Raw genomic sequence first — 24,883 nt, 5'->3', positions numbered from 1 at the left:
GCGTGCAACAGGGTTATAATCCAGGGCGACGGTCCGAGTATAAGTCGGCTTTGGTTACGTGACCAGACTCGGGTCCAAATGCAGGTAGCATGCTCAACGGAATTAACGACAGGGTCCGGTTTGCGGGGATGAGAGTGGCACGTTTCCTCAATCATGAATATCAGTGGACGCTTGCGGATGGTCGTCCCCGACTTTTGATATCGTTTTGTCGCATTTCAGGCTCTCCGCGGGTCGAATCGGAACCAGGGAGTTTGCGAAGTGACGCATAGTCTGTAAACCAAGCGCTGGATACATTCCTCAAGCTTGGGACCTTGTTCGACACTGTGTGGTCTTGATAATCTTGATATCAAGTATATCCCCCCCAACAGCTGAGCAACATTCTTCCTGTTCACTAGGGCAGACTCGCCGAATTTTACAGTACCCGGGCGAGGTTGGGAAAGCAGCAGAGTCCGCGAAAGACGTGCAGTCATTTCATTAATCTCAGCATCTCATAGTTTCAATGTTCGCTCACCATTCATCAACAACTTTGCCAGGGGCCGTTGAGAGAATGTGGTCGAGCGGGTTTGGTGATCCTTGGTATCGCCGGGCGTCCGCGGACTGCCAAGAAGTCCGCCAGCGAGAGGGAATTCTGCGAGCGAGATGGCGCAAAATTCGGAAGCTCTCTCAAGGAAGACCATTCCTTTGTGTTGTGCGGTAGAGAGCGGCCTGGCAAAATGGGACGGATCGATGGAGAACACATCGAGATGATCTAGGAGCCCGCGAGCTGAGGAGCAATCTTCCAGGCGATCAAGAATCCCAAAGACTTCAAGTTAAAATAGCGTCAATGCCTTCCATTCCGACTGCAGAGGCGAGCCAATCCGGTAGGTATGGAACCTGACCGCCATCGCTGAGCGTGTCCTTTATCAATTCCTGACTATGCCTTGGGATTTGCTGGACTCTACAGGATGTCTTCGAACACCTGCAGCTTCAGGTTGCCGTAGCCGTGCGTATATGGCTTGTGGAGTATCCGACGCAGATGTAGTGAGCATACTGGCTCTTGTATCGTGTCGAGGTTCGACGACCTGGAATTGTCACCACCGTTAACAGAGTCTCATGCCTAAAAAGCCCGATCTCAGATCTATACTTACCCGTGAGATTAACCCCTGTTCGTAGCTGGGGATGCTATATTGATGAATGCTGCGTTTATGACAGAGTCTGGCTGGTTCAATGTTCATGGTTGATTCAAACCACCCATGTTTGTTGAGGGGCCCACTCGCTGCACCGGACCTTCCTATTGCACTGGACCTTCTGCAGCTGGAGATCACGACTTCTTTCTTAGAACATCACCAATCACTCTTTGCTTTCTTTTGCCCTCGATGTTAAGAATAGTCTGTTAGAATTGCTCCTTTCTGCCAGTCTGGGACAGCTGCCTCGAAAGTTTCCCGGCCCGAAGTAACCACAGGCACCATACCATTGACGCAACACCGAGTGCGCCTATTACAACAAAGCCAGTCGCATTAGCACCAAACGCTTATCCGCTCACAAGTCACTTGAATTATACATATGAGCTTTCCTCGCAGGAACAACTTTGGAGAGGAGTGGACTGACGAAGAAAACGCGAGACTCTGGCACTTCCGAAAGAAGTATCCTGAAATCACTTGGCTTGAGTTCCATCAGGTAAGTGAATTTAATCTCCTGTCACCTGTTCTCCGATGCCCGTGATCATACTGCCATTTAACCGAAGCTAATATCTAAGCTGACACTTTTCGTAGGGAAACTTCATTCCGAATCGAACCTACGACGCAATAAGAAGGAAGTGGTACGCAATGACGCATGAAACCCCGGAAAAGCGATTCGGGGAAGAGATCATGGTCGGACAAAAAAGCAAGATACCACGAGTTTGCGACAGCGATGACATTGATGCGGAAAGTGACGCAGAAGCTGGCGACATCAATCCAAACGGAGAAGTAAACCCAGTGAGTGGACATGCTAGCAGTGGATCTTGCTTGTCTTTAACGAACGGCCAGTTCAGTTTCCATCAAAAGGCCACTGGAGTTCTAGTATCGACGGAAAAGGTATAGACAGCACCGCTCTTCGAATTTCCGTCCACTGTCCAACAGCTGACATCCTACATAGGATTCTGCCATGGGTGTCACAGCACATATTCAGAAGACCGATTCATCATTACCTGTTAAGTTCGAGTTGCCTGCAAATCACCGCCCCTCCGAAAATCGGCCGCGGCATCGAAAAATTGCAAAGACAAAACGTCCAGTCAAAAGCGCAGATAACCCGTTTCAGCAGTTTCGAAGGATGTCTCTATCACCAGAACCGCCCCTGCTCACCGGGCCAGCAATGCTTATAAGCCAACGCGCCTGCCAAGCTGATCAGAAAACCTCAACGACATATCTGCCACAGAAACCCCCCAATGCGCACTTGAACGACCCCGGCCAACATGATCCCAGGGCTCCTATGTGTGCGCCAACCAGATCGCCATGGGTACCGAGACAGCTCATGAATTGCCAACGGAAGACTTCATCGCCATTATTATCAGAGCCTGTCTCATCGCATTCCCTCCCAGATATATCGCTAAAAGAGGCCAAAACTCAACCTAACATCTACGATGGCCCATCCTTGGACCCGAGAAAACGCATTGCCCGAAGGAGTGTTGAATTGCCCGATCTGACGCCACAAGGCGCGAGATTGAAGTCCTCTCCGCCGAGTACTGTAACTCCGTCCTTTCCCAACGAGCCCGGGAATGTCGACTCTACCCTTCAGCCATACTTAGACCAGGGTTCCACCAGGGTCAGTGTCATGGAATTGCTGCAACGGCTTCAGCATCGACTCGCGACGGAGCACGTCATGCTAGAAGATCAGATAAAGACAATGGAGGGTAAAGCGAAAGTGACAGAAGAGAGTTACAAGCAGGTTGAAGCAATGCGCCATAAACTGGAACAGCCCCAGAATCTGGTTCTTCCAGATCTGGTCACTTTGTATGGGTTTGTGGAGTTGGCAGAGTCAATGGGACTTTCCCATGCCCCTCCCATGAATCGACCTGATAGTTCCATTGATGCTTCGCAGCCGGATCGCGTTGTGAAGCAATCTATCGAATCAGAGGATGATGCAAATTGATCATTGATATCTGTACATATCGCCCATGTCTGAACCTGCCTCCGCTATGGGTTACGCAAGGAGCAAGCTGGCGGCGCTTATAGCTGGAGAGGTGACGAAGTTGGACTGTGTGCACTGAGCTGTTTTCGCACTGGGCTATTTCTTACAGTCTGATGTTAGTTTTTGGTCCCCATGAACTGTATGTAATAACCTCTATGTATTAAAGCAACGAGGACGTTTTGGGCTGACAACTATATCCTGCGCGGCGAGCTCTTGGAAAAGAGACAAGCAAAGCAAAATGCGCTGTATCAAATGATTAAACAACGCGACAAGTACAGCCAATTACCCCGAAAGACGCCGCAGCAGTGGACGATAGTCTTGATGGCAGATCAAGAAATCAGGGAGCATCGAGGCAGGGTCAAGAAGTAGGCTGACTTTTAGCCACAGTTGAAGGCAACACCGCGACTATGACAATCTATGTGTCTGAAAAGGCGGATAGCTGCAACTTTATGGAGAAAATACCCGGCACAAGCTACATGGTCATTGATGGAAGTTGAAGCGTTTTCGTGTAATTAGGATCATCGTATAGCCTGGTGTCTGGCTACGGGGTACTTGGAAAGTCGGGGTGCACAGCATTTTGTCTGTTATTTCAGTCCCAAGCAACTGCTTGAGCTATCGATTTAGATTTTGGATGTATTGACTCTGGGCCGGCGGTCGCCTGAACATTGCTTGGTTGAAGGTAGAGTTCATGCAAAAGAGCTCCACCGTCAACATGGCGGGGGCACCCAGGCAACCTCAAAGGCTAACCCCTCCACTCGTCCACCAAGAAACTTGCACACACAGGGTGTATTCCCTTATACCTGGAGACCGTCTTCTTCAGACCTATCCTACTGCTCGGCCTTTCATTATTCAATCACTGGCGTGTCTGCGATCTTTCGTCGTCCATCGCTTGGTCAGACAAGCTTTCTGAAAACACCGTGACTTCTGATTGACAAAGCTCCGCGCCAGTATGCTTTCCTCCATTCTTCAAAAAAATTTAGGCTTCTGTTTTCCCCCTCCTGTTGCAAGACCCTGCAATAAATGGTTGCTTACTTGTGAGGAACTTCTCTAGCAACCACCTCCCTGTCGCAACCGCGATCTCGTTTGACCACCTATTACCCCAAAGTCAATCCGGAATAATAAGGTTCGGCTCGCATAACGCAGGTAAAATGGCCAAAAAGAACGAAAATCCATCTCTTCCTTCGGTCGTCCCGGCCAAACGTCCCGTTCGCCGGAGCTCGCGGACAGTGGCAGCCAAGCGTCCGCGACAGGTCCAACCCGGCTCGGTTACTGAGACTGTTATTGAGAGCGATAATAGTTTCCAGGAGCGCGATGATCGGGCGGGCGACGGGGTCGGCGTTGGGATAGGTAATCCCGAGCACGAAGGAGACGTGCATGGAAACATCAGTGTTGGCTATCCGGCGGAGTTTCAGCAAGATGAGGGACGAGGCGAAGAGGTTGCTCACCAGACCGGGGATACAGAAATGGTTGCTGGGCTGGGCTCTGGTAATGACTTGACGTCTTGTTGCGCTGCTAAGCAGCTTCGTCGGCTGAACATTGCGGCACCATGGGTTGACGACCAAGCAGGGCGAGAAGGCTGTCTAAACACCGCGCCCCCCTCACACCTTGCCGAAGAACATCAAACTCCACCCGTTTCTGATACAGAGATGCAGCTAAAGTCAATCGCTGTAAGCTCCAGCGAACCCGCAACGGTCAATGTCACAGCCACGGTACTGCAGCTAGGACCTTCTGCACCATTTGGAGCCCATCTAGGCGACGAGTGCTCAGCTGCGCCAGCTTTGCCCAACGGTAACGGAAGCTTTCAAGCCACTGCCGAAACTGTCGGAACTGCCGTACGTTCGGACCAATTCACGGACGCTACCTATCCTGTTGCCCTGTACGAAGACAGCGCCACGCGAGCAATGCCGGAAATAGCCACCGTTCCGCCTAACGAGACTGAGCAAGAGAAAGCCTTTCATCGACTATCTAACCATGTTGCCAGTCTAGAGATTTACGCAGAGCGAGTCCGATCGGAGCTTTCAGCGAAGACCAGTGAGAACGAGGCTCTTGCGAAAGAAGTGGATGAGCGGGACAAACGTATTCAGGAACTCGAGAAAGCTCTTGCAGCTCGACCTAAGGAATTTCTGAGCGCGACGCAGGCGGAAGATATCGAGGGCGTGGAGTACACAAATAAGGATGCGCGGATACAGGAGCTGGAGGGGTGTGTTGTGGACCAAGCAATCATGACGGTATCCCAGGCCAAAGAAATCAAGAAACTCACGGAGGCTTTGAAGGAGTACGAGGCGCGTATACAGGACGCTCGCGAGCTCAAAACCGGTCTCTGCAATGTTGTTCAGGAAAAGATGTGATATGTCACCTAAGTCAGGCAGCAGAATCTTCGATCACGCTATCATCAGTGGTGTGTAGGAATCCATGTGGTTGGACGATATCATATCTTGGATGTACAATACTTTTATTCTTTACTCTCTTCCACAGAAGAAACTCAGGACGCATGTGGCTCTATATGCGCTATGTAACTATTAGCCCGCCCTCCTGGGGAAGGTCCCAGCCAACTCGAGTCGCAACTGGGACAACAACACCACTACCACACCAACGTTGACACAAATTCCAACATCCACAGTCATCACTCTCCCGGATATCCTTACAGACTCGCCTTATTGCATTCTTGCTGTGTTTGAATACAAAGTGGTCTTTATCCAACTGGAGCGCTGCCTCTCCCCTCGCTTCCTGATTAGGTTGACAGCATTTTGCTTTCATTCGGAACCACTATACCAATGAAATAAATCCCGACATCCACTCTTACTAGAAACCTCTTTCTCAAAGCAGAGATCTTTCCCTCAACCGCTGCGCTAGAACCGCAACATACAGCTTCAGGGCCGTTAACGCTACGAACTCGTGCTTGCTCCCGGCCCAACAGATCACAACCTTCGAAATAGAGAAATTGTTGGAGGAAGATTTGAAGGTAAGCTGGTACTTGGACATGTTTCTTGTTTTACCCTCATCTTGAACTTGGTACAGAGCGGTAGCTAATGCGACCTTCTTCAGTCAGCAACACCGAATCCCTCTCTCGAAACCAAGATCCACTCGCAACAAAGCAGGCCCCCGCCTCGTAAATCGGGAAATTTCAAATTCTGGACGCTTGCATCCGTTATGGCTAGATCAAAGGGCACTCCTCAAGCCACTGTTCCCGCGAAGCGCGCCGGCACACGAACCTTCAACTTTACGGCCAAGCGTCGGCAGCTGGACAATTCTAGGCAAAGCAACAATACTGGAACATGCAGTCTCGGCAATACACGTCACGAAGAGGCTATGGTTGGCAGCGGCGGAACCGAAGACAAGATTAAGAGACAGAGTGACGCATGCTTCATAAAAGTTGAACTGTCTGAGAACGAGAGTGACGACGCAGCCGGGGACATCGATTTTAGCGGAGAGGTAAGACTTCAAGAGGATAAATCTCAGTTGACCTGGAAGGACTATCGACTAATTCTCATACAGGTTGGCAAGCCCGGGCACAATCTCTTTAGCCATACACCCGGCGCACAAGCAATTCCCCCTAAGATCTCACCAACAGCCACTACATCTTTGTCCCAGGAAATGGAGCCAACTGCTGTACCTGGATTTGTCGCACAGATAACACATTATCAACCTCAGAGATTACCTGAACTAACTCGTCGATTCTCTGCCAGGGCTGCCAGTCTTTTGGAGGACTACGTTCGCGACGTTACTGCTGAACATGCAGCCTTTCATGAGAAATCTTCGTTCGCGGTTCGAGAGAAGGATGACCTTGCAAAAGTGATTATGGAACGCGATGAACGGATCCAGGCGCTTCAACGAGCCGTCCGTGGCCATGAAAAGGATTACTCGGCACTCTACTCTAAACTCCTGGCTGAAATCCACGAGAGAGAGATAACGAAAAGGGAACTAACAGACCGTGATAAAGCCATCAATGAGATGCAGAAGATGCTTTTAGCTCAGCGCAACGTGGCCGAAGCACAGAGCAAAAAGATACAGACTCTCAGTGAGGCTGTCAAAACCCGCGACACCCGTAATCGACAGCTCGAGGACAGGTTCCTGGCCCAGACCCAGATAATCAATACTCAGTCAGCAAACATCGAATCGCTGGCGTGCACTATAAACCACAGTAATTTCGACATCAATGCCCTTCAGGGATCACTCGCGTCTCGCCGACAAGAGACTCAAGCCCAAGCACAGCAGATAGAAGCCCTAAGGAAAGCGGTCAAATCCGGCCACACCTACATCCAGGACCTTGAAACCAAGGCCCTGGCGCAGACGGAGACGAACAAACTTCAGGCTGCGAACATTCAAGCTCTTACAAGAACAGTCAGCGACCGTGACACAGATGTTGATGGCCTTCAAGAAGCACTCGCATCGCAGTCCAAGGAAGTCAAAACCATGGAAAGGCAGAACAAAGGTCAAGCAAAACAGATTGAAGTCCAGGAGAGCAGGATCCAAGCCCTACAAAGAACAGTGCACTTACGTGGTGTCTTTATAAAACAGCTTGAAGAAAAGTTTGCGATGCAGAGAGAGAGAGTCAAGAGCCAGACCGCAAATGTCCAAGCTCTTGCAAAGACCGTCAGCGAGCGCGATGACTCCATTCGCGGGCTTCAACGATCTCTGAGCGCTCAGTGCGCTAAAACTGAACTTGAAGCAGGACAGGTCAAGGCTTTCGCGAAGACAGTCAAGGGTTGCGAGAGCTGTTTCCGCCAGCTTAAAGGCGAGCTTTGGGAGTGGATGAAGTATGAGGCGGGAGACAATGAACCTTCTGCGGAGTATGTCAAGGAGCACTTCCATGTTGACATTAAGAAGTTTGAGGATGTTATCGACAAACATGCAAATAGTGGTAGCTGAGGTATTCTAGGAATCGCCGAGATCTATCCTGCGTAGTCGCTTTCTCAATATCGCCGCGACTACTGCCTTAGCTATGATATGTGCATACTGCATCCTTGAATGCAACTTCAATTGTACTAGCTAGCTGAATAATCACAAGACCTCGAATATTTCGCAGTCAGGCTAACAAAACTCAATCATACACATAAAGATAAGGCAACATTGGGTTTCCATCCAGAACAAGAGGCCAGCAATTGGAGGCTGTGCGAAAGAAAAACGATGGTGCTAATGTCTTACCCAGCAGCGGTCATAGCTTTCGTCAGTTCTTCTGGCTCCGCTTCATCTTTCGCTGAATCCGCTTCATCTCCTATGCCGCCTTCAGTTCTTGTATTTCTTCGTTACCTTATGCAATCTCTCTTTCGCCTTGTTTGTATTCCCCTCCACCAAAGCTCCAAGTATTTTCTCGAAATGTTCGATCTTATCGGCAAACTCGCGCATTTTTTCCTCGTTGCTTGAGCATTCGCGTGGCCTTCCTACCTCTTCTAGGACGAATTCCGTTAACTTGTCCTGTCGAATACTATGAAACGTCTTCACGTGCTCGATTTTCGAATCTAATTTCTTGGTCTCCCAGAGAAGGTCGGCTTTGGTTGCGTAAGTCGGTATGTGGGAAATATCAGTTTGGAGCTCCTCGAGCTTGATAGCGAGGTCGGTCGAGCGCTGGCGGATCTCACCCGGGATGGGGCCGGGAGCGTCTGGGAGATTCTCGGCGTCCTCTGGGGGTTCGGTTGAGGCAGGAGTTTGAAGATCAGGTTCAGGCTGAACAGGAGATTGCGAAGAGGCGGGGCGGGGAGAAATGTTCTCCTGGTCCGGGTGCGGGTCTCCTGTATGGGCGAGAGATCTGCCAAACACACTGGTAACCTTCGAGAGAAGGGTTGGAAAAAGCCCGGTCGCTGCAGCACGTACTGATGTGGTCTGTCGAGCTGCGGAGAGCCGGCTAGGTGTTTTTACAGTGGTTCCAGTCTCGTGTCGTGGTACTGCGGTCTCGTTGAAGCTCGATGAGGTGCTGATATCGGATAGAGGCTGCCTTTGCTGCGGATACGCTGGGGCTTGACTCTCCTGGAGCTGAAAAGAATGTCGTCAGTTAGAGAACTGGCAAATGATAGGAATCTGAACTGGTAACTTACTGCCTCCACTTCCACATCTGGTGCGACCTCCCCATCGGGCGTACTGCTTGAGGTGGACTGAGCATACAGTGGGTCAACTGCACGGCGTCTGTTCTGACGAAGACGCCGGCCGTTATTGGTCGTCTCACGGCTTCTTCCAGGAAGGGTTGTGGAGCGAGTGAAGGTGCGGGGACTGCTTTGTTCAGAAGCTGGAGCAGGGAGAAGTTGAAGAGGACTCTCCGAAGCCGGCTCCGAGCGAAATTCTGACGCAGACTCCGAAGGAGGCTCCAACGTAGGCTCTGCATCATGCGCGACATTCTGCATATCTTCCTCGATATTATTCTCCGTCCCGTTGTCCGCCGTATTCTCCGCCTCATCTTCTGTCTCGTCCTCCGTCTCGTCCTCCGTCTCATCCTCTGCATCTGGCGCAGCAGAAGCACGAGTTTGAGCACGAGTACGGCGAAAGCCAGTACAAGAAGCAGAAGTGAGTGGTACCTTCTGTCGCCGAACCTTATAATATTTCTCCAGCATTTTGCCTTTAAGGGTACGCCGAGCTTTTTCCCACCCTGTATCAGTGAAAATCTTGCCCAGCTTGCCTGCAATGGCTCTTTGGGACCGGGTAGGAAATTTGGACTGGGACCGCTAATGTAAGGCAAATTGTCAGCATTCCATCCAAGGTCAATGAGGGCTAATTATTAGGGTATAGCTGGTAATGCATGGCGGAGCTCAAGGGCAATGAGGGGGAATAGTAACTTACCTCAGCAAACTCCGAGTACGTAACGTCTTTCTTTTCTTTCGCCCACAAGTTCAAGAGCCGATCCTCCTCGGCCTTGCTCCAACGATTGTTGCGATTGCGTGCTGCCATGTTTTTCGATTTGGGTTCCGCTTGGTTCCTGGAGGAGATTTGTTAACAGAAGCTCTGAGGATTGGGAAACGGAAGCGTCAACTCAGTTACCCTTCAACTTGACAAAATCAAACGCTTGAATACGATAGGTTGCATGTACTGAGGCTCAAGCTTGCAGCCAACTGGGAAACAAGGGACACAGTTCAGACGAACGAAAATTTCGGGGGGTCATGCCACCTTATATAACCACCAGCAAAGCGGAACCGGAGATTGCATTAGCGAGGCTGGGAAGCTTGTCAGCAGACTTATTGTGCGAAAGAAGCCCATTCCGGTCTGCGCTTATCCTGATTCGCAGAGATTAAAATACCTTTTTAGAGTCAAGCGCTTCTCGGTGTGGTTTCTGTCTCACTGTGAGTACCTGGGCCGTAATTTCCTGCTCGAAGGGCCAGTGTCTTGATCATGGGATAAGAAATCATAACCAAAATATCTTCCCCTGCGACTTGTACAACTGGCAAATCGTGAGGCGCGCATCATTCCTATCAGAGGAGCATCAATCTCACCGGATGCCCAAAACAAGGAGGGATCCAAGGAACCTGTCCAGTGGAAAAGCTTCTCAAAGAACAGAAAGTGGGGCTGGAAGCCAGTGACCACGAGGTTCGGCCCGTGCCGCTCCCGGATTTGCTGTGAGTTTCCACCAATCCCTGCCACTGGCTCCACCACACATCCGCTGCCTAGGTCATCAGAGCCCTGTTTGGTGAATAGAACTCTTCAGGCCACTTATTTAGACAAAGTCATCACGTATTCAACGCGTCTCATTGGCTCCACAAGTTCGCCTTTGTTCCATTCAACGCCAGTCCAGGCAGCAGGAGGCATTGCAGTATAGTGGGAAAGATCGAGTCATTGTCGGTGCATATTCACCATGGATTTTACGCTATGGTCCATGGGAACCTTTCTTTGATTCTCAATGGGGACAGGAGTAATAGTCAAACGGCCGAATCAAATATCTCCGGGGGTCCGCTACTTGAAAATCGGCCACCAAATCGCTACATGACGCAATTGCGCGAGCTGCAAGGCTAGTAAACAGAATACTGAAAATTGAGCGCACTTTGGCTGAGATTCCTGTCTCAGAATTAAGTTCATTTGCCATTTAGCAGAAGGCAGTGCGCGTGATCTCCACGCTGCCTCGAGGGTCAGCATCCTTGCCCAGGCAACAGACCTTTCTTCGACACGCCCAAGTGTCTAGCGTTCGAATTCACCATTGCTTCTTCAAGCTTTCTCCCTGTCCTCAGACCTCCATTGCAACTACGTATTTGCGTTGCCGTTGTCTAGAAGAGCGCCGAATCCTATGTGGACCAACAAACAAAAAGCAGAGGTCCTACGACTGCGAGCCAACGGTCTCACATACTCGGAAATTCAAAAGGTATGTCATACACCCGGCCCTTCGGCCACTAAACATGACATTTTCCCATCTCCATACGGAAACTCTGTTTACATGTTGAAATGGCCTTACTGACCACATCGCAATGATTTCTAGAGACCGAGATTCCAGACCTACAGTGTCAATGCAATCAGGGTCGGGGTGTTACTGACCACCACCGAGAACCAACCCCTTATGGCGCCTCGCAACTCGGGGAGCCTGGGTCAGGGCAATGGAGAGAAGGCTGCTTCGTCGGACGTCATTCCTGTAAAGCGTCCCGCCAAAGCGGAGCTTCAGAGGGACAGAAAAAGGCTCCATGAAGAAGGCAAGGCCAGCAGTGCTACTGAAGATGATAACCTGAGCACTTGTTTGAGCAGCTTCAACTTCAACGAGGATGACGACAGCGATACTATTGCAGCCAGCTCAGATACTCTTGCAGCTAGTTCGGATGGTGACGATTCTGGCGATGACGATGGAACTGCTAGTGTCAACGCATCCTCTCATCATGAAGTCCGTTCGGTAAGTTCCCTCTTTCTACTACCTCCCATGCCACTGAGCTCCGCTAATGCCTGCTCTCCAAGACTATCCATCACCGCGAACCACACCCGGACACGGCCCAGGCTGCTCAGGTCCTTGTCTCAATCCGAGAAGATCCGTCCACCGAGTTCAGCACAGAGGGCCATCTTCCGCCTCAAGGTCCAGCGCAGCATGTTGTGCAAAATCGTCCTCCACCTGTCCTGGATCGCGTCGACCAAGTAGCAACGGTGCCAGACGCTAGCAAGGTACAGCATTCGGCAATGTTCCAACCCAAGTTCTTAACTCCCCTTCAGCTCCACCCCGACCCTCTATTCCCTGAAACCCCACGCATCAGTGCCGACGTAATGATGAACGCTCATCTGCAACAAACCATCTCCGCAGATATCGATTTTCTCCTCGCAATGTGTCTTGCAGACCATGACGACCTGCGGATGAGAGTCCCAAAAGCACGGGACGCTGACGACTACGGCATCCTTCGCGGCCAGATGCATCTCGTGGGCCATTACTACTATGAGCTCCTGAGACACAGAGAAGGGGTCAATGTAAGCTTTGGCTATACCGTCCTGCACGCGGCAGATGTTCGAAAACTGCATGAGGATGTACGAAAGTTTCATGAGGAGGGGAGTTGTCTTGTTGAGGGCCACCCTAGTGGCAAGCGTGATCATTGGCCTTTCTGATTGACGTAGATCTTGAGACGCTGACTTGGATGGCTATGATATCTACCCGTGGTGGGCGTTGCTGTTGTTTTTGTCTTTCGTTTCCGGGAAATGTATGCCACAAGAATAGGGGTCCTTTGATAGTAATGTAATTCAGGCACGGCTACCTTGAGAGTTCTCAAAACATATTTCGACCAATGTACGGCGTAAGCGTGGGCTGGGGACATGAAAGTCGCCTTGTGACCACCCGGGCTTCGCGGCCAGAATGTAGAGTGTCAGTTTTCCTTAATAACGCCATGGTGTAGATAATTGTACAAGCTGTTTGCAGGATGATACACTGCCATTGGACCGAATAGTAATATTCACATCGGCAAGGGCAGAATTGCAGTCACATGGCCTTTCACCATCCATCTTCACTTATGCTACAATATCATTCACAGTGTCTCCAGCATACCGGCTGGGTATATTAGATTGCCTCGCACCGCATTGGTAAGTAAGCACTCATACCCTTGAATTCAACTCCAGACATTGGAGCCATGACCAAATCAAAAGCTAGATGGACGGAGGAGCAAGCCACGAGGCTACTACGGCTAGCTGACGAAGGTCTCGCATGGGAGGAGATCCAACAGGTGCGTTTCAATCTACTCCAACATATATGGATAAAGATATCTCCTTTTACGCCGGTCTGACCATCGACAAATCACTCTGTAGCTACCTGATTTCCAATGCCGCAGCGTCTATGCAATCAGAGCCAAGTGGCGGAGGCTGGATGAAGACAGAGGATGCGAGTCAGAAAGCAGCGGCAACGAGATTTTGGAAAAGCAGGAGGACAGCCGGCGAGCTTCGACCCGCTCAAAGCGCTCCGCAGCAGAGGAGTTGCCGCACCGACAGACAAGAAGGATGCGCAGAGACGAACCCTCGAACAGTTATCAGGAGAGTGGCAGCCAGTGGGCTACCACACGCTCAAAGCGCTCCGCAGGAGAGGAGTTACCGCGCCGCCAAACAAGAAGAATGCGCAGAGACAAAACCCCAAGTAGTGACCAGGAGAGTGATAGCGGGGCTGGGGAAGAAGAAATTGATACGGGAGATGAGTCTTCGGACATCTTGGCTGGCGATATCGGCTTCGATGGCACCCTGTGTCGGGTAAGTGGCACAACGCTCCTCTGCTCGGGTTATCTTGCTGATAATATGTCCTCTCAAGTTCTTCCATCGAAGACGACCCTCACCCTCGACTCCATGTTCTGACTTAGCTCCAGCTTCATCTCTCAGTGACGTGATTGACAGGCCTAGTGATCCAACTGAAGTACCTTCCACAGGGACGCCAAAGCCGGCTGCGCAGACAATGGCTCCGGGGCCAAAGACAGGGCTTTTAAAATGCACAGGGGCGTCTTCTTTGGAGAGAGAAGGTGCAGAGATACAGCCGATGCCATCTGCCATCCTTCCAGACTCAGTCGGGCTTCTGGGCAGCCCATCGAATGAAGCTGCTGTTGACACTCAGCAACTCATAACAGCTCTCATTGAAGCGGTGACCACCGGATTTCGAGACGTATTTGCTCCATTGGTTGATCAGCTCGCGCTTAGAGCCACACGATACCCTCACTGGCACTTGGAGGCATTTTCGTCAGTTGGAGTGCAAACAGAGAATATGGCTCTTAGTACAAAGGCAGCGAGAACACCCCCGACTAAGACTGCTCAACGAGTTAGTCAAAATGCAGAACAAACACTACAACAAAACCCCTCGGAGATAGATGCTCAACGTCATACACAATGTGGGAAGCCATCTCAAACTGCCGTACCTACTCAAGTCAACAATTCGCAATCACGGGCAGAACCCATCCCGCCGGTTCGGACAGCGCAGGAGCGACTTTGCCACCGACCACAAGCCGTGCCCTCTCACCTTCCAGAGGAACGATGCGGTCAGAATACGCAGACCAAGTCACCAGTTTCCGATAGGCTACTGGACCAGCGGCTTTTCAAGTCCACACAGCCATTTCCTGGGACCCTACCTGGAACCAACATAGCGAACGAAGTTGGGGGGGGTGCAGCCCATCAGCAGCCTCCGGCCACCATATTCCCTTTGCTACTCGCTGTTCCGCGAGTGGACGTGAATAGCTTGCTCCAAGCCAACCAGGTACCGAAGCTTGTCGCAGCCCTCGGCTTATATCATTCCATGGCGATGACAGACTACGCAGCAGTGTATGAAAGCCTTCAGAGTGCATCGAAACAGCACAAAATTCACCGTGGCAATCTTACTTCCCAGATCAACATACTACGGCGGTGTGTCCTCGGGCTCAAGAAGCATGTCGAGATTTTAATGTCTGGCACGGACAGACGAGGTTACTCGCTCACGAACGCCGAGGAAATGCAAAGTCTTTTGGACGCGATGTTGAGCTATCATGAAGAAGGGCGTTGCATGGTGGAGGGACATTTTTAGGGGCCGAAGGAAACTCGCCACTCTAATTGTATATTGTCCCCAAATGCACTTCGAGATTTGGGTACTCAATGGAGGAATCATCTTAACTTGGTCGGTGATCCTTCGTTAGACTCTGGGCACCCTATATTGTATTAAATAGATATTGGCAGTCTGGAACTCCATAGATACCGCAACCAAGGCTCTTGCAACTCTCAATTTGATCAAGCAAGGATGAAAAATTCTCCAACACTATCATGAGGCGGGATTTGGAGGACTAATCAAACCAATGTAGCAAACAACAAAACAGGCCTAGATGTCCCCAAAATTCAACAAAGAATGTGCTTGATCAATTTCCCAATTCCGGAACCAGACCAGCCTTTATAAGCGCCTGCACAAAATCGACCAAGCTATCTCTCGCAATCTCGCTGATGGCCAATGCATCATTGCCAACCTCTGTAAGATCAATGATCCTACGCTCTTGCGCATGTAGCTGCCGACGGGTACTCGCTGCAAGATCGTCAATCTTGCTGCCTAGTTCTGCGCGCATTTCGCGAATTTCAGTCAATATTGCCGGCTCGATTGAACTGCCAGCCATAGTTTGGGTGCTCGGCAAGTTCTGAGTCTGTCTAGCTGGAGATTCCTGCACCACCGAAACCTGTGGCACCCGGCGTGGGCGTCCGCGAGCCAAGGCCGGCCTGCGTAAAGGGCGTGGTGGGCCCATTTCATTTCCAAGGCCATTTATGCGCGGCGGCGGAGCAACTGACTGGGTTGTCTGATGCAGTCCCGACATATGGCGACTCTGCGCATTCGCTCCATGGGGTGGCACCGTGGTAGTTTCCAGGGAGGTATTAGGACCAAGAAGAGAGGCAAACGGTTGGTGTGGAGGTAGCCGCGGGTCTGGATCTCCACCGCTGGACTTTAAAACGAGATCCGTTAGCATTCAAAATATAGGTAGAATTCAGAAAGATATTTGTCCATACAGGCAGTATTTCCGCAACTCCCTCAGAGCCAGGGTCGGGACTGTGGATCGCAAGTCGACGACGGGCTGTTTCAGGCGCAGGTAAGAGTTCATCCGCAGCCTGACGCTTGTCCAAGGCACCAGGCGCGGATACCGAGGGGTCAGAGTCCGCATCGTCGCTCAGCGGACGAGTTCCAGCCGCATGGCGAGGTCGGGGGAAATTTTGTTCCATGGCGTACAACTTGGCGTAGATGGAGTTCACGCTGCGGCCGGGAAACTCAGGTTGGACTACCTAGCACATGGCGAAACACAAATTAGAGACGCAATACCCAGTTGCAGCTCGTGTGGGTTCGGGAACACGGCAGCGATATGCTGGATAAACACAACGTCAACTTACTCGGGCAATGTCCTTGATAGTCACGCTGTGAGCGTACTGCCGTCGCAGATTCTGAAGACGAGCATTTTCCTCAGCAGTCCACCAATTCTTGGTATTCGGAGCATTCATGGTTTATGATTGTTGATTGCGCGAGAGGAGGTGAGAATGTCTCTTAAGCCGGTTCAGATTGTGTTTCTCTTGGTGCCCTTGTTAAGACATAGACTAAAAGACAATTTAAGACACGATGGGAGCAGGAAGGAAGAGGGAATTGGTCTGGTTATCTAGTGGATGGTAGGGAAAAACTAGCAGGGAACTGGGAAGAACTAAAACGGAGTCCAGCTGCGCAGGTGGGTGCCTTGTGGCCTGAGTAAAACACGAATGTCGCAATGGCTAGTCCATTCTCAGCGTCGTATGTCTTGTTTATGGATCTCATCTCATCGACGAGGTATATCTGCTCCCTAATCCCCAATGTTCGTATGAGGTGGTTCCCCTGCACCAGCGATAATTGTATGGATCAGCAGGGCAAGAAGTCAGTTATCTTACCTAGCACAGCTTGAGATGCGATATTTGATGTGTTCTATTTGTAGTAATAACATAAAAGCGCCAGAATGTTTACAGCGGGGGGATCTAGTCCTATCATACATAAGCACATCTGGATGTAATCAAACCTTGATGCCCATGTAAATCCGGCCAAGAAATCGAACCTTTTACAAAGTATAACCGCAGTGAATGGTCAAATATCCGCCGGACTACCCCTGCCACGTCCAGTTCATAAGCGTACCAGACTGCTCAAGAGCCAATTCAGATCTAGCGGTCTCCTCCGCCAACTTCTCTGCTGACTTCATGCACTCCCCAAATCTTGTCTTTGCATGCTTGATTCCATCTGCCAGAGAATAGAGATTCGAACCCTCTCGGTCTGGAGCACCGATCTGCTGTCCCTCAGGATGGTCTAGCTTTCCATCCACCCCTCCGGTGAGGTTGTCCTTGAGCGCATCCGAGCCGGTCCCACTGGAATATGCTCGCGTTCCTTGTGGAAAGGGCCTGCGGGGACTTTCTTCGGCCAGATTATGGGCGTGGGCTAAGTGAGGTCCGTTCGGAGATGCCCGTGGCGATGAAATTCGAGTTGTGAGCCGACCCTGGCCCAGATTCCCCGGCTCGGAACGATCCATGAGCCTATCCTCAACCAACGAGGATGGTGGGGAAGTCGACCGGTCTGCTTCTGGGCAATGTGGTGGCTCGGCAGCAGTAGATAAGATGGAGTCACGGTTCGGTGGGAAAGGAGGTAGGAGTCGGTCTTCGGTTGCGTGCGGCAGTACGGCTCTAGCAGAGAAATCTCCTCCCCGGTGCTGCTGGAACTGATGTGCGTTTATTCCAGTCTTGGCAAGGATAAAGGTCAGTGGGAAAGCCAAACCAACACGGATCAAACGAATTCTTAGCATCCATACAGATATTGTATCGTTAGTGCCAACACAGCCGCAACCTGGAGCGACAGGAGCTGGGTGTCGGTGACTGGCTCCCCTATCCATAGTATGAGACATGTAGAAGAGCTTGCTGGTGACAGAATGCCTGCTTCGGCCGGGAAAGTGGGTGTAGAATTTCTAGTGCACGGTAGATTCTCATGTTTAGCGAGCCATGTTATCTTAAATGTTGAAGTCGTTGATGCCTCCAAGAAGCTGTAAATCATTCGAAAGGTAGCTCACTTTAGAAAGCTTGTAAGGAGTCAAGTCTGGATACTGGTCTCGCAGACGCTTGAGGAGAGCCACTTCTTCTGCGGACCATTTGTTGATCTTTGTACCGGCTAATGGCATATTGCACGTACTGTCTTTGCCAAGAAGGTGAGTAAGATACTTTGGAATCAGGAAGAAAAACCTGTAGCCACCTTTGACTGAAGTTCCTTATTGAACCACGATCCAGAAGATATGTAAGAAGATAAATGAGGAGAGAAGGAGATGAAGACTAGAGCGGCGTCTATCTAGGTATCAAGGTCAAATGCGGGGGCGGGGGTGAGGGGAGAGGGCAGCAAAGAAACCAGGAGTGAAACTGTGAAAGCAAGTATTGCCTAAGGCCAACGGATCCCAATGCTGCCGTACCTACCTAGCTAGGCGGTTGTTCAGTTTGAGCCTCACTTGCCGCTACTCACTCTCCCTGCCTGCAATTGCCACAAGCTCCTTGGTCAGATTCCTCGTACGTCTATCCCACCACATACTTCTCTATCGAGGTATTTCTGCCAGAGACATGGTAGGTCAGAAAGGGCCCTTGCACAATCCGAAGATGGAGCGGAAGATGCCAGACCACGGCAATCGCTCTCTTGACGGCACTCACTACTGCATCATTCCACCATATAATGAAATGGTACGTCCTCAATCTTTCACTGTGCACAATGGCTTGGAGAACACCCACCTCCGCAATTAATGCCACCGCCAGCAGTACTAGCAGAGCACGCAACTGGGAGAGTCAAAGCTGATGAACCTCATTAGCAAACATGTGGGTCCTACTTGCCCTCCAATATCAATTGATCCGGGAGCCCCTTGGAATCCGCGCCCCAATTGATATTTGATAAGGACATCAACCGACCTTACCCAAAATATGCGATTTATGCCGACCTGAAAACATGTGCAACCCTGGCTTTGCTCATTATCATTCGCTGCGAGTGCGAATACAGGAGGCACTGAGCCAGGTGAAATACCAATTTCTCCCCAGACTTCATGCGTCTTGGAAGCGGATAGCAGATGGAAATAAAGATATCATAACGCACATTTCGAAGGTGAACGCCGATTCAGACCACCCCGTAACGCATGCGGAGAGGGTTCAGGCGTTCTTGACGGGCACGCGCTCGGAAGGAGACCAAATTTACCATCCTGACTTGAGTGTTGAGTTGTGCGATTCTGGGTTTCTGACTTAAGAAGAGCGATCATTCTCAGAGACGGTTCCACATTTCTTGCAATATCCCAAGACATCGGGCCCATTCAGTTGGCCAATCTTGAAGGCTAGGAGTTGATGCTTCTGCTTTGAAAGCTTCTTGAATCCGAAACTCACCAAAATGCGGTTACGAGCCGTCCATAGTCTGGCGTGTCCATGTTTTGTGCCAGCAGCTTCCTGAAACATAGTCGGCATCGTGGATAGAAGGTAGAAAACAGATAAGGGCCTCAAGAAAAGTGATTACACTGTAACTAGGATAGCTGGTGGAACCAGGGCCTCTTCCAGGCGCCTGCTGAACCATCCTGGTGACACTAAAACACTCCACTGGAGAATTCAACGGTCAAGGAAGCATGCGTGGAAGGCACAACGCGCCTCCAGGCTGCCTATGCAGCAAAAGCCTGCCGCCAGCTTCAGCAAGGCCGTCGAAGACTACAATTTCGAGTGCTCTGGCTGCGAGGACCTTGACTGATCACAGGTAGATTAAATAACAATTGGTACGTTTCCATACTTGAAGATTTTAGGCGGTTTACTGAGCTTGAATAGGAATGCGGTATCAATCTTCATGCCCCGATGTCAAGTATCCACTGGCTGATTTAGTGTCGGTTATTGCTGGATTACTGTTCAGGGGATGAGAATTCATTAGAGAGTTCGTCCAGAGATACGGACGGTTATAGGTGCATTAGCCTCTCCAGGACCTGAAAGCGCTTTGTTGGGAGTGGTCTTGGAATGTAGCACAACATCGACCACGGGCCAGCCAAGATACTGAATTGCTAGGTAAGTACGAATAGTCAACATAGTGTACATCTAACAATGATATACATGTACGCAACAATGGGTCCTTCATATCATATACCATTCTCGATAAACGGACAAAGACAATGGTAGGAGCTTTGCAAACCACCTACATTTGAGGTCCCTGAGTATTGCGCGGCTCTTTATACCTAGGTAGCCGAGGTTGCTACTCCCAATCTAGGCGTTGCTGAAGCTCTCGAGGTTAGAAGGCTCGAGAACCAGATGTTCCGCCATTTTCTCCGGGATAGGCTTCCGGGAAGTCACACCTACGCAACGTCGAATTCGGTTGCATCAGTATGACCCTGAACCCCTGCTCCGCCATCCTTGAGCGTTTTAGATAGTCTTGCTACCTTCTGGGCCTGGGTTACCATTCGTTTAGTGTAAAAGTCAAGCCGTGCTTGCAGATTTTGGATATGTTGACTGCAGTCTTTCACTGTTCTTGCAAGGGCTTCTTTCTCCCGGACCTCAGCTGCAAGCTTCTCTTCTATGGCTTTGTGCGAGCTGGTAATGCGAAAGACGTAATCTTCAAGTGTATTCGTCACCGAATAGCGAACCTGGGAAGAGATGTCTTTTACCTGCGATGCACTAAGACCTAATAGTCGATTGTCCTGTAGTCCGGTCTCCGAGGTAGCACTTCCGTTTCCGGTCTGATATATTGTGGCCCCTGGTTGGGGAGCATTGTCCACTGACATATGTGTATTCTGTATTGCAGCATCCGGAGGAGAGTGTGTGGATTCTTGACGCGCCGTTGACTTGGTCTGATCTTGGCAAGTGTTGACATGAGTAAGGGCGTTTCGCATCGCTTCGGTTAGTCGTCGGTGTTGGCTGTCTGGGTACTTCGTACGAGCTTTGTTAGTTGAAGAACCAATGCTGAAGTTGCGTAGAACCTGGCCATCATACACGTGTTTCTTGAACTTTGACTCCTTCAACTGCAGCTTTTGCAAGGCTTGTGTCCGTGACATCCGCCGCTTGCCAGTCATGGCAGGGTCTTTTGATTCTACGTTCACTCATAGAAATCTCATCGGGCAGGCTGTCATCGTGAGGTCTTTTCTTCATCCAGTTTTGAACTTCGAACTCAGAGTTGTAGGGCTCGTGAGCCTTGCTCGCTTCGGGGTTATGGATCATAATATCTTTCTCTTCCGCACCGTCGAAACCATTGTCGACCGAGTCTTGGGTGTTCCTGGATATAGGTATCTCATTTCCTGACGTCTCGCGGCATTTGCCTTCCAAATCGGACGAGCAACCAGAGCCAGGGGCGGAGTCTGGCGTATAGTCGGAATCAGGATCAAAGTCGCAATCCAGAAAAGATTGAGGCTCGAATTCATCATCGGAAGTGGATTCACCAGCTGGATCTTCGATACTCTCGACAATTCCCGCATCCTTGAATGTTGTTGCCGACGTGGAACGTAGTCGGTGCTGTTTAAGTGGGTGGTTTAACTCTGCAGGTCCCCGGACATCTGAGCCCTCCGGTAAGACAGCAGCCCACCAGTCCTTATGATTTCTGAGTACTTCCGTCTTGATCTTTTCTCCTGAACAATTGTGCCAGCCAACTTTGTTCATCATGCTTTGCAGTTTCTTGCTGATAGCTTCCTCACTTCGGTCAGGAAAATGTTTCGATACCTTCTAATCAAGCTCGAGGTGTGAGGGGACGGTCGACTAATAAAGAGGGTATGAGGGAAGGCAAAAGCTCACTAACCTTAGCGAACAGTTCCGTATTCATCCATTTTGAATATTTCTCGCGCAGGCGCAGGAGCCGAACCTCTTGCTCTAATTCCCACTTGCGGTTTCTGGAGCATGTTGCTTGCATTTCGTGGTGCTGTGGGGGTATGACCACAAGATCGCCGAGGGAAACGGTTTTCAGGTCGGGCTTGATAGCGCTTCGCGAAGGGTCACGCCCACTTTCTCGTGGTTTGGTCGGCCTGAAACGATAGAGGAAGGCAAGTAAAGGGTCTGGAGGAGCGATGAATGTAGCGATGAAGAATGTTTCGAAACATCACATTCGGTTTGCCGGGAGCTTCGAAGCGGGTAGGGTAAAAATGCAGACACTGGCATCGCCCGCGGTATTGTGCTTTCGTAGAGACGGATCTCAGTCTCATGAAGGGCGGTTGGTGGAGACAGTGTACCTGACGCTGCCGCCCGTTGCTGGGTTGACGCGCTCTTTCTTTTCCTGGCGCAGGAATCAACACGCCCAGAACCAACGAGAGGACGGAAACAACGGGGCCCAAGCATATTGAATAACATATTTAAGTCGCAATTCCAAGTGTCATGTAGCTCACTGGGTAAAACAATTCAGGCCTACGCTATACAGCCCAAGACCGGGCTCGTAAAAAGTGAGGAAGCAAAAAGTTGTGTCCGGGGTAAACGTGGGAAAAAAATGACCAGTGCCGGGCTCGATCCGGCGACCTTATCGGTGTTAACGATACGTGATAACCAACTACACCAACCGGCCAATTGTTGAACGGCGGCTTCAGTTTTAAATATATCACAAAGAACTTACAGAACAAAATCCACGGTCATCGGGACGCGCCCTGACGACCTTCGTACTCTACGCAAAAATATTGTCGGCACCATCCAGGTTTTCTTCTCTATCGACTAAATGACTTCTTCTTTTTCCTTACCTTATTAATTCGTCAATCTGATTCGCTTATGCCTCTCTTTGCACTCAGCTGTCCATCCCGCTGAGCTTAGATATATATTTATTATGCCACATGCAGAATATTTCTTCAAAATCCTCTTGCTTGTTTGCGATATGTTTACTCTTCACTAACCAATTGGAGCATGCAGCTGAGTGTCAGCGAGTCCTGTTACCTAGTCCCATTTCAATTATTTGCGAGAACCGGTGCTCCCCGTTGTAGTTACGTTGGGGTGCAGATATCCTCATGAAACATCCAAGGGTACGCTCGTCGCGAGTAAACGGTTAAGGTGCCTCATTTATAGCTTCTATGTGACAGTCTACAGGCAGAGTATGCTCTCACTCTATTTTAACGGGTGGCTTCCGTCAAGAGCCTTGAATCAACAATTTACCTAGAATGAAAGGGAGCAAACGCAATGAAGAGCTGCCTGTTCCATATAGTAGTCAAGGCCTGGCTAAGACCCATCATCCCCCATAGGGGCATGGGAGTCTTTCTCTCTGTCCATGCTTTTCTCATCTCAGACTCCCTGCTTCAGCTTTGCCACGCATTTTCCGCCTGTTCCACCTCCGCGGCGCAACAAGCACAACGCGTCTTTGGTATCTCAGATGAAGTTCAAAGCGATCTATAGTGACTTGGTATGGGCGGTTTCGGCCGTGTCCGGAGTCTCAGTTGAGAGTAGAATGGTCCATCTGCCAAGTGGATCATGCCAGACAACTCATCGCAGCACTTTTGGTGAATTTCTGCTATCCCATCGGTCATCCCTCATATGTCCCTATCCACTCGGCCAAGTAACCGGCCGTCTTCCCATTTATCCGCCGGCCTTTTCTTCAGAATGCAGATGGCCCCTCGATGCGGCTCAATGCTGCGGAGTCGCTATTCGTGCCGTAAGAAGGTGCCGTAATCTGGCGGCCGCATCGAGATGATTTTCCAGGCCAGTCCTGCCGACGGGTCTATCTCGAGTCGGGTTGTGCAGAGCCCGCAAGAATGCATCGGTCCAATAGATGACTTTGCTGTTCTAGTAAGAGATAAATACCGTTTGCCCGTGCGTTTCGACCTGAATTGATTCTTGACGGGTGTATGAATTGGAATTGGGAGGTTGGCCCACCAGCAACCAGCGGTAGTGGCTAGCCTAAGCTGTTCACTAGGACGCTCCCTCGAATAGTAAAATCTGGCATCTATCCATGAATCGAACATGATCGAGTGCCATGGTTTGCTTGCGCGAGGATTGCGACCAGCCGGCATTGAGGGCTTGATTGAACTTCAGGCCATAAAAATGCTGAACGAGGTAGGTCGGACAGTTCTGGGATTGCAAAATGTCAGTCTTGTTGATAAAATTCATTCCCGAGTGCTCAGCTTGGTGTCCCTGGCGAAGAGGCTCGCTAATGAGCACAACCGCCAATGCCTTCATAACCAGGGCCAATTATCCTAAGATGGAGACGGTAATTGGGAGTGAGGTTCTGACTCGGAGAGCGGTTCGTAATCTAGACCCAAATCCAAACTATAGATCCGGCAAAGGACGCTGAAGGTGTCACTGGCACTGGACTCTGATCACCGTCGCTTGGCTCTGATCACCGGAGCTGGCGCTGCCGCCAGTAGTGTGTAAATATCACCTCCATTCCCGCCGGAGAGAGTCGTTTCCTCCCTCTCATCCATATCTTTACTTCGCTGGCTAAATTGAGTTCAGGAACCGGCTGTCTAAACTCGAGTTCTGATGCATCTAGTGGCCTGTGTCAGGACTTACACTGCACCAAGTCTGGTTGTTTCCTGGGCATTCTAAGCGTCGTACCTGCGCCTTTGCTTGTGCGATGCGCGTCTAGTTCAGTAGTCCATCCATTTTCCAGCATACTAGTCAAGCAATGCAAATCCAATGAACCTGTTCTGCCGTGAATGTGTTTCTTTGACAAGTCCTGGTATATTATATAGGCAACTAGTTCCGGCCGGCCATCTTAACGTAGGCTGTCAAGTCCGGTTCGACCTGTTCAATGCCCTGGTTCCTGACCTTGGATTCAGAGGTCGAGGCGAGTTGCTAGACTGTTTTGATGGCACCTAATGTACAGTGAAAAGAGTCTAATACTCTGCTTGAGCTGTCGTCATAACATATATCGTTGTTGAAGCGAAATTCATAGACTATTTGGCTGGGCAACTCAACAAACGTCTTGTCTACGAAAGTGAGGGAGTAA

The 24,883-nt window shown here is 50.4% G+C and overlaps 9 protein-coding genes across 9 annotated transcripts; 5 read left to right on the top strand and 4 right to left on the bottom strand.

The window, feature by feature from the left end:
* Positions 1 to 1,542: 1,542 nt before the first annotated feature.
* DSM5745_00778 (uncharacterized protein) lies at positions 1,543 to 3,108 on the top strand (the record flags this gene model as incomplete). Its single annotated transcript, XM_026742794.1, has 3 exons — positions 1,543 to 1,656; positions 1,752 to 2,054; positions 2,116 to 3,108. 3 exons carry the CDS (start codon positions 1,543 to 1,545, stop codon positions 3,106 to 3,108), a joined length of 1,410 nt encoding a protein of 469 aa, XP_026608639.1.
* A 1,187-nt stretch (positions 3,109 to 4,295) lies between these two features.
* On the top strand, positions 4,296 to 5,495 carry DSM5745_00777 (uncharacterized protein; the record flags this gene model as incomplete). The annotated part of the gene is made up of 1 exon (XM_026742793.1): positions 4,296 to 5,495. One exon carries the CDS (start codon positions 4,296 to 4,298, stop codon positions 5,493 to 5,495), a length of 1,200 nt encoding a protein of 399 aa, XP_026608638.1.
* An 802-nt stretch (positions 5,496 to 6,297) lies between these two features.
* Positions 6,298 to 8,016, top strand: DSM5745_00776 (uncharacterized protein; the record flags this gene model as incomplete). Its single annotated transcript, XM_026742792.1, has 2 exons — positions 6,298 to 6,579; positions 6,643 to 8,016. The coding sequence occupies 2 exons, from the start codon at positions 6,298 to 6,300 to the stop codon at positions 8,014 to 8,016; spliced, it is 1,656 nt and encodes a 551-aa protein (XP_026608637.1).
* Positions 8,017 to 8,373: 357 nt separating this feature from the next.
* Positions 8,374 to 10,023, bottom strand: DSM5745_00775 (uncharacterized protein; the record flags this gene model as incomplete). Its single annotated transcript, XM_026742791.1, has 3 exons — positions 8,374 to 9,117; positions 9,180 to 9,800; positions 9,916 to 10,023. 3 exons carry the CDS (start codon positions 10,021 to 10,023, stop codon positions 8,374 to 8,376), a joined length of 1,473 nt encoding a protein of 490 aa, XP_026608636.1.
* A 1,324-nt stretch (positions 10,024 to 11,347) lies between these two features.
* Positions 11,348 to 12,633, top strand: DSM5745_00774 (uncharacterized protein; the record flags this gene model as incomplete). Its single annotated transcript, XM_026742790.1, has 3 exons — positions 11,348 to 11,422; positions 11,537 to 11,938; positions 12,001 to 12,633. The coding sequence occupies 3 exons, from the start codon at positions 11,348 to 11,350 to the stop codon at positions 12,631 to 12,633; spliced, it is 1,110 nt and encodes a 369-aa protein (XP_026608635.1).
* A 515-nt stretch (positions 12,634 to 13,148) lies between these two features.
* On the top strand, positions 13,149 to 15,046 carry DSM5745_00773 (uncharacterized protein; the record flags this gene model as incomplete). The annotated part of the gene is made up of 3 exons (XM_026742789.1): positions 13,149 to 13,241; positions 13,324 to 13,755; positions 13,814 to 15,046. The coding sequence occupies 3 exons, from the start codon at positions 13,149 to 13,151 to the stop codon at positions 15,044 to 15,046; spliced, it is 1,758 nt and encodes a 585-aa protein (XP_026608634.1).
* Positions 15,047 to 15,371: 325 nt separating this feature from the next.
* On the bottom strand, positions 15,372 to 16,488 carry DSM5745_00772 (uncharacterized protein; the record flags this gene model as incomplete). The annotated part of the gene is made up of 3 exons (XM_026742788.1): positions 15,372 to 15,941; positions 16,006 to 16,275; positions 16,381 to 16,488. 3 exons carry the CDS (start codon positions 16,486 to 16,488, stop codon positions 15,372 to 15,374), a joined length of 948 nt encoding a protein of 315 aa, XP_026608633.1.
* A 620-nt stretch (positions 16,489 to 17,108) lies between these two features.
* DSM5745_00771 (uncharacterized protein) lies at positions 17,109 to 18,167 on the bottom strand (the record flags this gene model as incomplete). Its single annotated transcript, XM_026742787.1, has 2 exons — positions 17,109 to 17,957; positions 18,060 to 18,167. The coding sequence occupies 2 exons, from the start codon at positions 18,165 to 18,167 to the stop codon at positions 17,109 to 17,111; spliced, it is 957 nt and encodes a 318-aa protein (XP_026608632.1).
* Positions 18,168 to 20,336: 2,169 nt separating this feature from the next.
* DSM5745_00770 (uncharacterized protein) lies at positions 20,337 to 21,633 on the bottom strand (the record flags this gene model as incomplete). Its single annotated transcript, XM_026742786.1, has 2 exons — positions 20,337 to 20,906; positions 20,971 to 21,633. The coding sequence occupies 2 exons, from the start codon at positions 21,631 to 21,633 to the stop codon at positions 20,337 to 20,339; spliced, it is 1,233 nt and encodes a 410-aa protein (XP_026608631.1).
* Between the last annotated feature and the right edge of the window lie 3,250 nt (positions 21,634 to 24,883).

This window comes from Aspergillus mulundensis, assembly GCF_003369625.1.
Source record: "Aspergillus mulundensis strain DSM 5745 chromosome Unknown scaffold_0, whole genome shotgun sequence".
NCBI classification, from domain to species: Eukaryota; Fungi; Ascomycota; class Eurotiomycetes; order Eurotiales; family Aspergillaceae; genus Aspergillus; species Aspergillus mulundensis.
The sequence above is the reverse complement of the archived record's forward strand: the minus strand, read 5'-3'. Positions and strand labels throughout refer to the sequence as shown.